This window comes from Bemisia tabaci, chromosome 7 (assembly GCF_918797505.1).
Source record: "Bemisia tabaci chromosome 7, PGI_BMITA_v3".
Classification (NCBI taxonomy): Eukaryota; Metazoa; Arthropoda; class Insecta; order Hemiptera; family Aleyrodidae; genus Bemisia; species Bemisia tabaci.
This window is the reverse complement of record NC_092799.1, coordinates 21,060,889-21,079,323: the sequence shown is the minus strand read 5'-3', so window position 1 is coordinate 21,079,323 and position 18,435 is coordinate 21,060,889. Positions and strand designations below refer to the sequence as shown.

The 18,435-nt window shown below is 40.2% G+C and overlaps 1 protein-coding gene across 2 annotated transcripts in view; it reads left to right on the top strand.

Annotated features, from left to right (window-relative positions):
* LOC109029578 (protein phosphatase 1L) overlaps window positions 1-18,435 on the top strand; it is a 48,738-nt gene that overhangs the window by 13,667 nt on the left and 16,636 nt on the right. The window contains exon 5 of one of the 2 annotated variants that reach the window (XM_072303005.1): window positions 1,198-1,901. The exons of the other annotated variant lie outside the window; for it this stretch is intronic. Within the exon in view, the coding sequence (XP_072159106.1) occupies window positions 1,198-1,542 (345 nt within the window). The 3' untranslated portion in view covers window positions 1,543-1,901. Of the gene's footprint in view, window positions 1-1,197; window positions 1,902-18,435 lie in introns of those variants that run through there. 2 annotated transcript variants of the gene reach the window in all.

The following is an 18,435-nucleotide window of genomic DNA, read 5'->3' as shown; positions in this document are numbered from 1 at the left end:
GTTTGGATCACGAGTAAACTCAATGTTTTTTGTCGCTAGGAAAACGATTCACGTCGCTTGCAACCTGTATTTCCGGAACTTACGCAGTTTTTTAGACGAGAGAATATAACCACAAATCAATGTTACAAAACGTTCACACAATCATTGTTTCCTACTAGGAAACTCTTAAGAATTTCTCGTGAAAAATTTCACTGATTACCCGCTAATTACACGTAAAAGTTTGTCAAATTTTAAACTGAAACTGCCCGGTCACGTCATCATGCTTTAACATATAACCAAATGGGCATAAAGCGTAACGCCTGAGGCGCGAAGCGTTTTAAAGGGTAAGAGGGGCTGCAAAGCAGTCGGGGGAGTAGTATATCCTGGTTTTAATAAAAACTTGAAATTTTTTAGTCGGTTTCCTTTAATCATACAGGAAGAATTACGAATTGAGAGCGAGCTTTTCGTTCTTGTGGGGTACGTCGAAAAATTGAAATTCCTATCTATCGACCCACCTTGACAAAGCATCCCTGTTGAAAAAAGATCGCCCCAAAGAATAGTTCATTTTCGTAAACCCCCCTAATTTTAATGACATTTGGTTTAACGAAACCTTATATGGTGGCCGTACAATATTAAACATTGCAACTAAACGCAAGTATACCCACATCGGTAAAAAAGCACACCATACATTCATTTTTTAGGGCACGCTAATCAGCTTCCAAATTGATCATGTATGTGCTAGTTCGATCTAAAGATCAATTTAGCCAATTTCCATGATTTTTGTGGCTGTAAACAGTTAAATGACCTCAAAATTGGCCCATTTTTAAATGTTTAAACTATGACTTAAGAAGAAGCACTCAGCACTCACAGGGTGCAATCGCAGCGTCCTACGTGCTCGACTCACATAGCCCATGAGTTCTCTGTGCACCGAGAAAAAAGATTGGTAGAATTTACCGCTCCTTCACGCTGTATTTCACTCAGCGTCAATTCAGAGTCAATTCTGATAGAAGAAAGTAAACGTTACTTTATGCTGGTACAGATAACCATTCCTCTGGCAGAATCGACATTGAATCCACGCTGTGTAAACTACAGCGTGAAGGAATGGTAAATTCTACCAAGCTTTTTTCTCGGTGTGCTCAGCGTGAGAGTTATAACGTCGGAACGTGTTTTTTGCATTGATTGAACGGAAAACATATCGTGGACATTATTGTTTTACAGGGAGACGAGAAGGAAAGAATTGAGAAAGAAGGGGGAGGGGTCAAATTCAAGAACGGCAAATGGATGCTTGATGGATGGATAGAGATGTTAAGAACATTAGGTAATCGGCTTGACAAATTCAATGGTCTCATCGCAACCCCTGAAGTTCTGACTTTCTATCTCTCCGATTATAAGCCGCAGTTTTTAGTTTTAGCAACGGACGGCCTCTACAACGTCATGAGGAATGATCAAATAATCGCTTTCATTCAAGCAAGGCTCGATGAGGAATATTACGGGGCGAAAAGTTTGGTGCGGTATGCGTATCACCACAAGGGTCCAAAGATAACATCACGGTCATGGTGGTGAATTTAAAGGAGCGCAACTGGTCTGGGGCAAATATGAAAATGAGTAAATCCTCAAAAAGCTACAGTTGGTAACGGCGTCTGGATCCATGTGTTAGAAGTTTAAAGAGAGCATTTTCCAACAAAAGTAAAGCCAGAGACACTCCTAAGCAAAAAAGTATCGATGGCTAAAGAGGGAAACCTCGTATCTCTTTGCGATACGTCAAAATCTTGGCTCTTATTTTAATGTTTCAAAGAGAAACACGTCGACTATATAGCTTGAAAGGGTATCCCGGGATAAGCATGTCAAAATGCCCTTGTGAACGGATTTTTATTTTAACCATTTTAATGCATCAAGGGTGTCCTAAAACTTAGGTTTTGGGGAATTTTAGCCCCCCAACCCCCACCACCCCCCCTCAGACCCCCAAAAACCGCTTTTTGGGGCTATTTTTGACTATGCTAACGTCTTTTCCTCATAACTTTCGTAATTTTCGTTAGAATTGAACCAAAATTTGTCAGAATCTACATCAATTAGCTTAGTGTTTGCAGAAACAAATTCATCATCATCGGATAATATTTTAGCTACTAAAAAAATTCGTAAATTTTTTTAAAAAAATCATTTTTTTCCTTTTTTCGCGCTAGGTGACGTATGGAAACGAGTACACAAACAAAAATTGCCTCTTTTCTTAAGTTATACATCCAATAAGATACAGAAAAAATTTCGTGTTGATCGGAGTGGTGCGCCATACTTAAAAACGCAATTTTCTAACCTCAAAACGGCCAAAATGCCACCATAGCCTCCTTTGATGACTAGGCGTGGAGAAATATGTAGACCCTAGTAAAAATAAAATGCCCTTAGTGCGTTCGGAGTGCACTCCGAGTGCACTCCGAACGCACTAAGTGTGTAGTGTGAGAGTGGGTGCGCTTCGAGTGCACTCGGGGTGCACTCGAGGTGCGTCCTAGGTGCGTCCGTGGTGCCTCTGGAGTGTGTCCGAATCCACCGACGGGTCGAGGATACCTTTCCATTGTATCCGCGCCGGGTTTTTACCTGGCGGCGTGACCCTTGATGATCTACTGGTGGCGAATAATTTGCGAACCAATTTTTTTAATATTTGAAAATTGTCCGTTTATTTCGACGGATTCGGATTCAGCTTGCAATCCTGATGAAAAATATGTATACTTTTGAGTAGATATATTGGTAAGTTCGCGATCCAGAAATAAAAAAAATGCAATGAGAAGCATTTTAGAAGCGCGGAAGAAATTCGCGAGTTTTGTAATTCAATAACTTATAGTTATACTTACTTTTAACTATACATATTTTTCATCAGGATTGCAAGCTGAATCTGAATCCGTCGAAATAAAAGGAAAATTAACAAACGTTAAAAAAATTGGTCCGCAAATTTTGGGCTCCCAATAGACTTGAGGACCGTTGACAGGTAAAGACTCGGCATCGACACAATGAGGAGAATGCCACGGTGAGCCAGGCCTGGATCCAGGAGCTCCTCGCCGAGATTTAGACGTAGATTCTATGTTTGCCCAAAAATGTTCTAATTTTTACGGCGTCTAATTTGACTGCCCAGACTTATACATGTATTTTCGGCTTCGAATGAAATGTAATGGCTCTCTTGTTAAAACATTCATATTTCGCACCGAATGAATATTCTAGTGTTAACAATTTCCTTCGATGTAATGTTAAATTTCGAGGAACGCAACGAATATCCTTTCTTGAAAGTTTCAAAAACTGTAGGTGAAATTGCGAAGAAAATTATAGAAAAAATCGGACGATAAATATTCAACAATTTTCCCGAGAATTTATGATTCACCGACGGAAAGTTTGAGACGCCTGAAGGTTCATACGGCGTTTTTCCTTGGCGCGACAGTATAGGCTCCTTGGCTCCTGCTATCACAGTGACCGAACCGAACGGCGCTGCGGGAAAAGGGATGTTTTCCAGTGTCGGTGTCTGACGCACTCAGTCGCGGTCGTCGGTGAGTCAATTTTTCTTCTCCCAAATACTCCCAAATACGTATGAGCCGTGCCACAGGAGCCTAGAAGGGGAATGTTTGCATTAGACCGAGTTTTCCGATCCCAATTTGAACTTGCACGAGACATTGGAAAAGTAGGTGCGGCAAAGTACAGAAATGCTTCATGAATTGCACACTTGCGTGATTGTAATTTGTGTGCGTGTGTGTGCAAATACAAAATGATTGAAAAAAAAATTGAAAAATATAATTTAATAGGAAAAAGTAAAATGAGGGGTCTTCATTGCTGTTTCATCCGAGACTAAAGAATGGCGAATATTTTGCAACTAAAAGACACCCCACAGTATTTTCCATCAAACACTGGAGCTCACTGGAAAAAAAAAAAAAAAGAAGAAAAAAAAAAAAAAAAACACATGGGATCTAGAGTCCAGACTCTTGAAAACAAAAAGGACTCTTGATTCAATCAGATTTAAGCTTAAATCTGATGGAATCAAGAGTACTTTTTCTTGTCAATGTTTTTAAGAGTCTGGACTCTAGATCCAATGTGTTTTTTTTCCAGTAAGTGATGACAGTCTGATGTATAATATTAGGTACAAGAAAAAGAGAATATTTACAGTTTTTATAAGCCACGCTCAGGGCTCAAATTGTAAATTTTCGTCGTTTATTTTGAAAAAAAAAATTGAGCCACTCGGAGCTTTTTTCTTCGTGATATTGCAGAGTGGTTTCTCTTTAAAAATGAAATTTCTTACTGATCTAGAAAAATGTTGCTTCATGGGAAAGTGTACCCCATAAAATGCAATTTCTGATACTAATTACAATATGCAAGCCCATGTAAAATTATAATGCCTCCATAAAAATGCGTCTATCGACTAAGTTTTTGATCTCGATTTTGATATCAATGGATAAAGGAAACAAGAGCCTCAACTGGTTTTGAGGACTTTACAACATTCTAGAGAAACTGCAAACTGCAAACTGCAAACTGTCTCATTGAAATGGGCCGGGGAAGAGAGGGAGGTCATAATGTTTATAGATCGTAAGTATCTTATACTTATGAGGGCGGTAAACCTTTATGTTTTTGAGATATCCATCAAAGGGACAAATTGTTGAAAAACTCAAATACCAAAGAAAATAATAAAAAAAAAAACGCACGCCGGCGTACTTAAACACTTATTTAAAATTAAGGAAAAACCGTAAAATGATTCAATTAATCCATTTTTGAGAGCACAGTATTTTGCCAAATGTTTCTTGCAGATGTAAGTATAGGAGAGACAGTTAGTTGAAGTGAGATGGATGTAGGTGTAGGGCGCGGGGGCTGACAATAGAATCTTGGCCGTGACTCAGGGTGTCACGGACCGCTAGGAGACGCGAAATATTCACTTGCTCTTTCTTTCAATCAGCCGTGCTGACGGGACTCAACCCTTCACTTTCGCTCATTTCCAAACTGAACGTCGTTGCCTTTTTCTTTCGAGTTCCAGTCACCATTCCTGCGCATGACTGTTACTTGCCAATAAAATGGAGTAATTTGGCATCCTCTCTTCCTCATGCATATTTTCTGAATGATGGCAAAACTGATCAAACATAGCCATCCGATTTCCGCAAGGGGCGATTGATGATTACTCCAACCTATGCAAGTATGAGAATGTTGATGATTGACCGTTGAGTGCCAAATTGTGCCCTGTATTATGAAAAGAACAGGAATTTGGTGTATTGATTTTTACTGTTAACTTCCTGTTTTAATAAAAGAGGCTATCCAAAAAATTGAGAGCAAGATTTAGTGAGAAGAATTATTCCGATGGTTTAAGTTAAAAAATTACGTACCTCCGACCGCGACTTTGTAAATCTCTTCTCGCGTTTCATTTTATATGGGAAAAGGGACCAACTAAATTTATTTGACAGTTTCTGCAAATTTTCTCCTCTCATTCAAAAACACCACCCAAGAATTCAAAGACAGTATTATGATCAGTTTTCTGCTAAAAAATAATGAAACACTGTTTTTCACAAGATTATGGACCGTTCCTTTCGAGGTACAAAAAAAAATTACGGCAAATTTTACCAGAAGTACGGTCAATTCTATCATGAGTCTACTTGATTTTTCATACAGTGATACTGAATGGTAAAGATATTCAAACATCTGGAAAAACTTACTATACTTTCGGTGCATTCGGCTAGAGTCGCGGCATTTTTTACTAAAGAAGCCAAGATGTATGTCATACCAAAAACTCCAACACTTTTCTAAACTTTTAAGCTGTGTAAATTTTAATTTTTACACTAAAATGTTTCTAAAAACAACGAAATTGACATTTGGTCTCCTCCTCCCTTTCTGTGGCCAGCTTTCCTTTTTCTGTAACATTGCCAAAGTCGACGTGACAGTGCGAAGGATTGAAAAAATTACAACTATCTAGTTAATTATATATCCGTAAATTAAATACCTAGTTGCCTTCCTTGGTAGCTTTAAATCGGAAAACCTCTCAAGACGCCTTTGATTTGTTTCCAGCCTTATCTCAAGCTTGCTCACGGCTGTTGCCATTCCCAACCCTTTTTTGAAGCGTGGTGCTAAAAAAACGACCCTTTGCGGCTCGCGCCCTTTTATGCTGTTTTCTTCGTGCTGTGCTTTGCTCTGTAATGTCGAGATTATTTTTCCTGAGTTGGCGGAAATCGTTGCTTTACATATGTCTACGACGCAACGCTATGTTAGACCAGACTTGAGGGCCCTCCCTTTCTTAATACACGATCATGGAGTTCCCCCTGTTGCTCTCAATAAGTTCGAAATTCATGGTATTATATTTTAAATTCCTTAATAAAATTTAAAAGCTTCTACCGACCATTGTTTTTCAACCAAGAAGCTATATGAGCTCGAATAAGTTTGAATTTTTATCTCGACTCTGCTATCTTCGCTGAAACTGTCGTGAGCCAAAACGTCCCATTCCATCGTGCGAATATGGGCCTTCTCACTCGCAGAGCAAAATTTCGCCCGAGTCAAAAACGCCCGTTTTCCAGTCTTTTCAACACTGGGCGAGCTGAGAAGGGCTGCGGCCTCAGGTCCGAACCAAAGGTAGACCTGCCGCCGCAGAGCCGCCAAGTCAAGGGTAGAATTGCCGCCGTCGCCGGCCTCTGACCAGAGGGTTGGATTTTCTCAGGCAGGCGGCTTGCGCCTGCCGCGTCGTCGCCGCGAGGGTTTTCCCCTGGACCTCGAAACCGAACACTGTGAGACTGAGAAAGCCGCCGTGTTTGGCCCAACCCTCTCCGCGATCCGCGACGCGCCTTCGCACCAGCAGCCCCGTCACGTCGTCGCCGGTCGCTCGACTCATGGTTACATAAGCAAAGGCGGGTCGGGCACCGTTCCTGTCCAAAGCGCAGCGCCGCTCCTCGGACAGCGTAAAATCCAAAGGCACTACCCAGTAGCACAAAATAATATTTTCACCATTTTTTTTAAATTACCGCACGGGTGTCTACAAGAACCGTTCCCGCTTGTGCTACCCTTGAAAATCGAAAAATTGGCTGTGAGAGGTTGATCCGAAAAAATTTTAGCCTAGCTCATCAACATTCGTCGAGGAGGCAGTGAGCACAATCGTAATAAGAGGAGAATAGAAGAGAGAGTACTCTCAACGAAGGAAACTTCCCTCGGATTGGGTCATTTTTATTTTTTTTACTTTCTCGCTCCCATAGGGTAGAGAGGAAGTATTGTCATCCTCCAAAAAAAAAAAAAAAAAAAAAAGTTGAAATTTCATCATTTCTAGACGTTTTAAGGTCCCAGGAGTAAAAATAACCATACTTGGAAAAATGTGTGTCCGTCCGTCCGGCGTCCCCCAAATCTGTCTACAGCGATATCTCAGAATCTATCTGTTCGATTTCATTCAAAATTGGCGCAGGACACCGTATCTATGGTCTCCTTATGCACGTCCAACGATTTTGAGGTACGCTAAAATTTGGGGGGGCTACGCTCAATTGTCCATTTTTAGCAAAATCACACGGAAAGCTCATTTTGAAAGACTGTAAATTTTGAAAAATGTCTTTAATTCTTTAACAATGGGCATCAAGCACATCACCTGGGTCATTAATTTAAGTTCCAAAAAGATCTTTGGACTAAACTCAAAATTCAAGAGATTACGAGGCCCAAAAGTAGGCACTTTGCTCCGCGAAACAGCTCATTTTCAAGGACTGTAAATTTTAAAAAAAATAAAAAAAATAAAAAAAAATGCCTTCAATTCTTCGAAAGTTGGCATAAGAGCACCACCTGGTTCATTAATTTAAGTTCCTACGAGGTCTTTGGACTAAACTAAAAATTGAAGGGTTACGCGTCATATAGCGAGGAGAGCACTTCGGTCACACGGAGAGCTCATGGACTGTAGATTTTGAAAAAATGCCTTTAATTCTTTGAAAGTTGGCTCAAAAGCACCATCTGAGTCATTAATTTAAGTTCCTAAAGGATTCATGGACTAATCTCATAATTGCAGAGGGGCCGATAGGAAACGCTCAATTCTCTGATAAATGAGTCGGAGCGCTTCTAGATAATAGCAGCAAACGCTTTGAGTCAGGTGAAACCTAGGAATTCAAATGCATTATATAATGCATCATATACTATTTCCAAAATTACTCCGTAGGTAATCACAAAGCAAAATTAGACAACTAATTAGATACATACTCACATTACAAAGGTACTATGATACTATGAATCATCAAGCTAACGCCAAGAACTGACACTTAGATCTTTATTAAAAACTAATATGTTTGTTGTTAATGAATTTAGAATCCCGGCAGATTCCATCTTTTGCGGTTCCTTTTTACGAGGTACTAAGCACAAATATAATGTAATAATTCGGCACAAATATGACTGATTTAATGCTTGTTAATGAAGGAGGTTATAATTGTTATAACGTGACGTTTGTTGACTTGTCTCTGGTTGACGTGTGTCGATGGCGCTCTCTATTGTTTTCGCTTTGAGTTACGGGGATACGCGGTAAGGAGATGGCGCTCCTGGCGGGCGTGTCGTGAACCTTCCAGCAGGTAGATTCGCCCGCCAAATTTAAAATTTGGGAGATGCTAAGCGAAAACCGTTTAGTTTTAAGACTATTTGAACATCGAATAGTCATTCTACCCATTCAAGTAGATATTTGATGGCTTTTGACCGTGCTTAAGGAGAGATTATAATATAAAATCGTATCTGAAGTATGATGTCAATGAATCTAATGGATCCTAATGAATCGTAGAAAAGCTAAGATTTTTACGGATCGCCATCTTTGACAGGAGACTTAGTTAATCAATTACATATTTAATTGAAGATGCCTCATAAAATCAACAAGTCGAGTCCGAATATATGAATTCACCACATATCGCGAAGACATTTACAATGAAGTTCAATGGTTTGAATAAAAATTTCATAACTATTATCCTGTGATCAAAATTCCAATCAAACTTTATGATTTTGTAAAATTGGCAGTATTTTTCTAAATATTCCAGTAAAAGTGTCTATACCGTCGCGAAGCGCCGGCTCGAGCGAGAAAGTCCCGTGCGGTCCCCGCACCAATCCGCTAAGCGGATGGGGGGGCGAAGCCCCCCAAATGCCGGCGCGTAGCGCCGGTACGCGGCGCGAAGCGCCGCGCATAAATTGGCCGGAGGCCAATTTTTGCTTAGTGACGTGACGTGAAAGAGGCCTGGTCCAGAGGGTCTGCAGTCTGCACTCCCCTCCTCCTTGAAGGAAAATTTCTCCAAAGAAACATAATTCTGCGTTATTATTTGGAAATCACCCCACGCCATGCAAAATATATGGCTAACGTGTTAAGTGCTTCATAAAGCGCACCATCGGCCAGCAGGTGCATCTTTTGGATAAGTTATGAAATTGATTTAACTTTTTCTTCAGTAGATTCGATCAATTGGACCGATTTTCACTAAATAATAACAGTAACATAAAAAAAAAAACGGAAAATTTTGAGGATTCTCATGTTCCACATTTCTATCGTAAAATCAATGCTGTGGTGACTTGATAAGCGGGAAAGTTCCCACGTCAAACAAAAACAACGCAAATGCTTCACTAAAGAGTCGCATTCGGTAATTATCGATGCGATCATTGAGTTCGGCGTGAAATTTAAAAGTTTTAACAAGAGAGCCATTACATTTCATTCGAAGCCGAAAATACATGTATAAGTCTGGGCAGTCAAATTAGACGCCGTAAAAATTAGAACATTTTTGGGCAAACATAGAATCTACGTCTAAATCTCGGCGAGGAGCTCCTGGATCCAGGCCTGGCTCACCGTGGCATTCTCCTCATTGTGTCGATGCCGGGTCTTTACCTGTCAACGGTCCTCAAGTCTATTGGGAACCCAAAATTTGCGGACCAATTTTTTTAACGTTTGTTAATTTTCCTTTTATTTCGACGGATCCAGATTCAGCTTGCAATCCTGATGAAAAATATGTATAGTTAAAAGTAAGTATAACTATAAGTTATTGAATTACAAAACTCGCGAATTTCTTCCGCGCTTCTAAAATGCTTCTCATTGCATTTTTTTTATTTCTGGATCGCGAACTTACCAATATATCTACTCAAAAGTATACATATTTTTCATCAGGATTGCAAGCTGAATCCGAATCCGTCGAAATAAACGGACAATTTTCAAATATTAAAAAAATTGGTTCGCAAATTATTCGCCACCAGTAGATCATCAAGGGTCACGCCGCCAGGTAAAAACCCGGCGCGGATACAATGGAAAGGTATCCTCGACCCGTCGGTGGATTCGGACACACTCCAGAGGCACCACGGACGCACCTAGGACGCACCTCGAGTGCACCCCGAGTGCACTCGAAGCGCACCCACTCTCACACTACACACTTAGTGCGTTCGGAGTGCACTCGGAGTGCACTCCGAACGCACTAAGAGCATTTTATTTTTACTAGGGGAGAGAAACATCCGGTTTTATTGTCTCACCTCTTAAGTGATCCACTTAAGTACCTTGAGCCAAAATTTCGAGTTGATCGGAGTGGTGCGCAACACCCAAACACGCAATTTTCTAACCTCAAAACGGCCAAATTGCTCATTTCGGGTGATTTCGGCACCCATTATTACTCCGAGTCAAAAAATAAGAGGAGGGATATCCGATATTATAGTCCTACCTCATAAATTAGACACATAAGTACATTTAGTCGAAATTTCATGTCGATCAGAGTGGTGCGCAACACCCAAGCACGCAATTTTCTAACCTCAAAACGGCCAAATTGCCCATTTCGGCTGAATTCGGAACCCATTATCACTCCGTGTCAAAAAATAAGAAGAGGGACATCCGGTTTTATCATCTCACCTCTTAAGTGATCCACTTAAGTACCTTGAGCCAAAATTTCGAGTTGATCGGAGTGGTGCGCAACACCCAAACACGCAATTTTCTAACCTCAAAACAGCCAAATTGCCCATTTCGGCTGAATTCGGAACCCATTATCACTCCGCATCAAAAAATAAGAAGAGGGACATCCGATATTATAGTCCTACCTCATAAATTAGACACTTAAGTACATTTAGTCGAAATTTCATGTCGATCAGAGTGGTGCGCAACACCCGAACACGCCGTTTTCTTGTTAATTTAGTTACTAGAATTTGGCAGTACTCAGTGCACTACTACGTATTATTGAAGTTTGGAGGAGGGAACGCTTCTACGTGGGGGATGAGCGAGCCTCCCTACTGTCATATAATTCCTGGTAGTTCAGAGGTTTCGCTGAGTGATCGGGTCTGCTACGCTGTAGGGTGCCAAAATGAACTTTGAAATGTGCATCATGCACTTTTCAAGCGGGCTCGTCGCTGACATACAGTGATAATGAATGCCAAAATGAGAATTTTGGGAGATTTCAGGTTAGAATACGGCGTGCTTCGGTGTCACGCACCACTCTGATTGACACAAAATTTCAACTAAATGTACTTATGTGTCTAATTTATGAGGTAGGACTATAATATCGGATGTCCCTCTTCTTATTTTTTGATGCGGAGTGATAATGGGTTCCGAATTCAGCCGAAATGGGCAATTTGGCTGTTTTGAGGTTAGAAAATTGCGTGTTTGGGTGTTGCGCACCACTCCGATCAACTCGAAATTTTGGCTCAAGGTACTTAAGTGGATCACTTAAGAGGTGAGATGATAAAACCGGATGTCCCTCTTCTTATTTTTTGATGCGGAGTGATAATGGGTTCCGAATTCAGCCGAAATGGGCAATTTGACCGTTTGGAGGTTAGAAAATTGCGTGCTTGGGTGTTGCGCACCACTCTGATCAACTCGAAATTTTGGCTCAAGATACTTAAGTGGATCACTTAAGAGGTGAGACAATAAAACCGGATGTTTCTCTCTACATATTTCTCCACGCCTAGTCATCAAAGGAGGCTATGGTGGCATTTTGGCACCCTACAGCGTAGCAGACCCGATCACTCAGCGAAACCTCTGAACTACCAGGAATTATATGACAGTAGGGAGGCTCGCTCATCCCCCACGTAGAAGCGTTCCCTCCTCCAAACTTCAATAATACGTAGTAGTGCACTGAGTACTGCCAAATTCTAGTAACTAAATTAACAAGAAAACGGCGTGTTCGGGTGTTGCGCACCACTCTGATCGACATGAAATTTCGACTAAATGTACTTAAGTGTCTAATTTATGAGGTAGGACTATAATATCGGATGTCCCTCTTCTTATTTTTTGACACGGAGTGATAATGGTTTCCGAATTCAGCCGAAATGGGCAATTAGGACGTTTTGAGGTTAGAAAATTGCGTGTTTGGGTGTTGCGCACCACTCCGATCAACTCGAAATTTTGGCTCAAGGTACTTAAGTGGATCACTTAAGAGGTGAGACAATAAAACCGGATGTTTCTCTCTACATATTTCTCCACGCCTAGTCATCAAAGGAGGCTATGGTGGCATTTTGGCCGTTTTGAGGTTAGAAAATTGCGTTTTTAAGTATGGCGCACCACTCCGATCAACACGAAATTTTTTCTGTATCTTATTGGATGTATAACTTAAGAAAAGAGGCAATTTTTGTTTGTGTACTCGTTTCCATACGTCACCTAGCGCGAAAAAAGGAAAAAAATGATTTTTTTAAAAAAATTTACGAATTTTTTTAGTAGCTAAAATATTATCCGATGATGATGAATTTGTTTCTGCAAACACTAAGCTAATTGATGTAGATTCTGACAAATTTTGGTTCAATTCTAACGAAAATTACGAAAGTTATGAGGAAAAGACGTTAGCATAGTCAAAAATAGCCCCAAAAAGCGGTTTTTGGGGGTCTGAGGGGGGGTGGTGGGGGTTGGGGGGCTAAAATTCCCCAAAACCTAAGTTTTAGGACACCCTTGATGCATTAAAATGGTTAAAATAAAAATCCGTTCACAAGGGCATTTTGACATGCTTATCCCGGGATACCCAGGGACCCGGAGCCGGCTCCGGCTCCGGGCTCCGATTGAGAGCCGATCCACGCACGGAGCATCGGGCTGATGAGCCGTCCTCTGCCAGCGGAGCTGCCTAGGCCGGAGCCGAGCATGTAACACGGTCGGCTCCGGCCGGTAGCTGGCTCTGCGCGAGGCAAGCTCCGTTTCAGAATTCGGAGCTTCGCTGAAACGGAGCCGGCTCCGCTCCGGTTTCGGTCTGTATCTCGGACTATGACTTCCCCCGCCCCCCCCTCCCTGCCCCGCTCTTACTTATCGCAACCTTTTTATCCCTCTCCCTTCCTTGTACGCACAATCCATCGCATCCTCAATGCTTTTACTTTCTGTCATTTTTGTTTTTCACCCATCACCCGGCTTCCTGGTCTAGGCACTTTAGTGTGATAAGGCGGCTGTCTATTCCACACAACATTTTGTTATTCCCTCGGCCCTTGGCCACTCCGGTGACTCCCGTGCCTTCAACAGCATTTCATGCTTGAATTTTCTATCACCTTTCTTAGTGAGCTCAAGCTCATCATGGACCATCGCACGACTCAGATTTATCGTCCGGATGGCAGCTGCTTATGCGTGTTGCATTGCTTTTACAAGTCTTATCTTGTAATCGCAGGAAATCCCCTGACCCCACGAGGAAAAATATATTGTTATTAAAAAAAATACTATTAACAATCCTTACAAACGTTTGTGTGGATAAGGACCGTTCAAGTTCTATTAAGTGAGCTATTTTGGCCGACTTTTTAACAACCACAACCACCACCATCCCCCCCCCCCCGCGCGCGCGCAAAGTAAGCGCCCGTATGGCAACCTGCCCCCCCCCCTCTTCCCTTCGAATATTGCAGGATTGGCCACACTCCCTCTCACAATTTTTTTTTAAAAAAATAATGAATACGCTTGGAGTATAGCTTTTTTTAGTGATGGCTTACCTATAGTAGCTTTTATTTGGGAAAATATTATTTTTTTAAATAAGAGGTGTACGTAAGATTGGGGTTGGTAACCCTCTCCGCCATTATATAAGGAAATTATCCTTCTCCAAGAAATTGTTTTGGCAATGGATTAACGGTTTTTTTTATTTTTTATTTTATTTCTGAAAATTCTAGTTTTTTGTTAATATCAGAGGCTAACTTTTTGCTATCATGGTTTCGTTTCTAACGACGCAATGAAATTAACCACGAGACATCAACAGGAAATTACAAGTATGAGAAAAATCCGTCAAAGAAATCATATGCTACAAGAATTGCAGTACCATAAAAAGAGGATTTAAAAGAAGAAGAAGAAGAATTAACGTGAAATTGCAACCAATACCAATACGTGTCTCTTCCTCTCATTTCTCGTTACTTCGCGAAAGGGGGGGGGGGGGGGCTGCCTTTTTTGGACCACCAAGATCCTGATTATATCTCTAAATATATACTCATATGGAAAATCTGTTCACTGATGAGAGCGGGTGCTAAAATAGGGACCGGGATTCATTCACAGGAAAGTGCTTTTGGAGGCAAGGAAGTCTATTATTAATCAGCTTCAACATGTTAAGTATATAGGAAAAAGTTTTCATTGAATATACTGTTGAAGTTCGACGCAAACACATTCTTTTCACCTCTCCGTGAATAAACCTCAAAATCCTCGTTCCATCATTGAAAAATGTACAAAATTAGAAATTGCCCTTAATGTCCATGAGCAATAAAGGCAAAAAAGACTGCAATTGGGGGAAAGAGAGTCGACGATATTTGCAATACTTTACTTTCGGAAAGAGCAACAACACAGTCCCGAAATGTTAAAGACGATTTTGCAAATTATTTCCTTCTCGTTTCCTCTAAATTCGTTCATTTAACCACTGACACATTTATTTTTGAGTGCAAAATGAAAACAAAATAATAAAATTCGAAGAACTAGCAGAAAAGGAAATTTGTACGAATCAGGAATGTTTCTGCGTGCGAAGAATATTGAAAATTAGACCTTTCAGAACTGCATAAAATATTACTTCGTTGAACGAAGTGATGGGGAAATTTCTGGAAAATTTTTTCGGTGTGGAGTATATGAATGCGCATTAAAAATCTTGAGGCACAAAAAACACATCATCAAGCATAAAATTTGCAATCTTTGAACGCCCACGAGCGTTTCCACACTAACATGGAAAATATAAAATAAAAAAAATAACTTGTCATACGCTGAGGGAAGTGTGTTTCACATAGGGATCTAACTTTCTCAAAATGCAGCAATTAAGTGCGCACTGCTTGATCTCAATGTATATAGTTCTAAAAATTTGAAGGTCAATAATCCCTTGTAATCCTAATTTATTCTATTGGTAGGTACACTTACTTTTTTGAAGCTCGCGCTGAAAATGGGAGCCATGAGAACGCAATAGTTTAGTGCGGTCATTTTTCAAGGGTCTTAGTTTGCAAGTTGGAAGTTATTTTTGTAAAATTTATTTAAAAATTCGAGTAAGCTGACAACTGCTGGCGCATCCACTCTATCGATTGCTAAAATTTTCGTTTTCGATCGTGAATTTTTGGAATTTATGGGGAAAAAATGCGCACAAATGACATCCAATTTCAGCTTTCTTTTTCATCAGGTGATAATTATAGGCGTTAGACAACAGCCATCTTCATAATATTTGACTGATCTGTCATTATACATGCAGACTACATTTTCTGATTCGAATGCAAATCACATGGAACGTGATAAAATTCGAAGAACTAGCAGAAAAGGAAATTTGTACGAATCAGGAATGTTTCTGCGTGCGAAGAATATTGAAAATTAGACCTTTCAGAACTGCATAAAATATTACTTCGTTGAACGAAGTGATGGGGAAATTTCTGGAAAATTTTTTCGGTGTGGAGTATATGAATGCGCATTAAAAATCTTGAGGCACAAAAAACACATCATCAAGCATAAAATTTGCAATCTTTGAACGCCCACGAGCGTTTCCACACTAACATGGAAAATATAAAATAAAAAAAATAACTTGTCATACGCTGAGGGAAGTGTGTTTCACATAGGGATCTAACTTTCTCAAAATGCAGCAATTAAGTGCGCACTGCTTGATCTCAATGTATATAGTTCTAAAAATTTGAAGGTCAATAATCCCTTGTAATCCTAATTTATTCTATTGGTAGGTACACTTACTTTTTTGAAGCTCGCGCTGAAAATGGGAGCCATGAGAACGCAATAGTTTAGTGCGGTCATTTTTCAAGGGTCTTAGTTTGCAAGTTGGAAGTTATTTTTGTAAAATTTATTTAAAAATTCGAGTAAGCTGACAACTGCTGGCGCATCCACTCTATCGATTGCTAAAATTTTCGTTTTCGATCGTGAATTTTTGGAATTTATGGGGAAAAAATGCGCACAAATGACATCCAATTTCAGCTTTCTTTTTCATCAGGTGATAATTATAGGCGTTAGACAACAGCCATCTTCATAATATTTGACTGATCTGTCATTATACATGCAGACTACATTTTCTGATTCGAATGCAAATCACATGGAACGTGCTTCTTCACTTAACAGATGTAGGTCATTTGAGAGGGTGTGCCGATATTAAAAATCGCTGTTAAAATAAGGGTAACTTTGCTCCCAGAATTCCTGATGCAAAATATTTGGGGTTAATGTACCCTCCCATGTTCTCTTTACCTCGTATATGGTATCATGGTATTAGCCATTTAAGACTTTCATTGTTATCTCACATCTCAAAGCAAGCGAAATATAAATATAATATTTCCAGTAAAAAAATAAAGCATCGTCTCCTTAATTATTGGCGCTAAGCTCAAAACTGCTCTTAGTAATTTTCTTTACGCATATCATTTTCTTGGAAAATCAGGTACTTCAAAGCAACAAGTTTTTATTTATTGTGATTTTTATTTAATTATTTTCTTTTTTATAATACCTAGTTCCAGTTTTTTGCAAAAGTGCCAAAGTAACAAGTACAGGGGAAAGAACCCCGCATACAGCACGGGGCTCATAAGTGACTCCCGGTCGATTTTGATGAAACTTTAATTAATTGACATAATTATGATGAATCATCAGCACAAAGCTGGAAAAAATAAGCTCATTCTAACGGGTAGAGGCAGAGATATTTGCGATTGAACCCGGACAATTTTCTGTGCGAAGGAGGTAAATAAGCGTTTCGCGGAGCTCTTCCTTGCCTGTGAAGAACACTGCGGCCAGGCATAGAGAAAAAAAAGGAGGTGTTTGCATCTTGAGGTTTGTTTACCCTGTGACGTAGGTCGTCACAACCTAGCCAGCGAAATCGGGAATTCGAAGTATGAAAAACGGACCATAATGTCCCATTTTTTTGCTTAAATCAACTCATGATATAATTTCAAGCACTTTTTATAGAATGACTTTTTTCCATAAATTACACCATTTCCAAGAAAATCGATGAGAAAAGTCGCTGTACCGACCTATGTCATCAAAAAAATCCAAGATGCCCGAAATGCAAACACCTCCTTTTTTTTCTCTATGGCGGCCAGGAGACACACCCGCCCCCTCCGCAGGTATAGCTACGATCTTGTTCGCTCCTTCCATACGGCCATGTACGCTCAGGCCGTGCGATATGATGGAGTCCGAGATGACAAAGAGTTACTGAAACACTGAAACAGAATTGGTCGAAAAAAACCACCTAACTGTGTGAGGGGTCTGATCTAGAACGCCAAACAACCAAAGGAGAGAGGAGTCTTAATTCGTCCGCCATGCTGTGACATAATAGAAAATATTCCGGGTTCAATCGCGAAAATCTCGGCTTTTACTCGTTAGAGTGAGCTGATGTTTTGGCTTTGTGCTAACGATGAACTTTATATCAATCTATGAAAGTTATTCATCTAAATCTGCTGGGAGCCACTGAGCCCCCCCCCCCCCCTCCCCTGTTCTGTGCGTAGTTCCTTTCGGTTTCAGGGTCAAAAATTCTGTGAAATACCCTATCCCATACCTGGAAAAATGTAATTACACTTTAGAAATGTCCAATACAAGGAATGGCATTTATAGCAGTGTGTTGACGCAGCGGGGTTTATGAATCGCGAATTTTTTTAATCTAGGAGTAAAACAATTTTTTTATAGTGATTTCCTGAGTCAATAAAAATCCTCCTCCCCAGAATTGGAAAAATAGGCCCCGGTCAATTTAAATTTTCAACCCCTAATTTTTTGCCCAGTGTTAGATATTCTTTGAAAGCAGTTTTGTGAAGAAAACAAAACTCGTCTGCCCAATTTATGGTACTCCGAAACCTAACAATTAATCCATTTTTATATCTTTAAAACCTGTGAAAATTCATAGTAGAACGCTAAAAAAGACCGATTACTCGGCAGACTTATACATTACAATTTTACAACCCCATTAGTTATCTTGGTTTCATATTAGGTATTTTTTAGCTCAGTATCATTCTTTTTTTTTATATTTCTAGCCAACCTATAGCATGTCCAACATGTTTTTTTCTTGTTTGGCCCAATAGAAAGGTTGAAGAAACATTTAGAATGCGACGGGCTTGAGCGGACACCCCCCCCCCCCCCCACGATAGTACACACAAAACTACATCTTAAAAGCAACGTCCAATCAACCC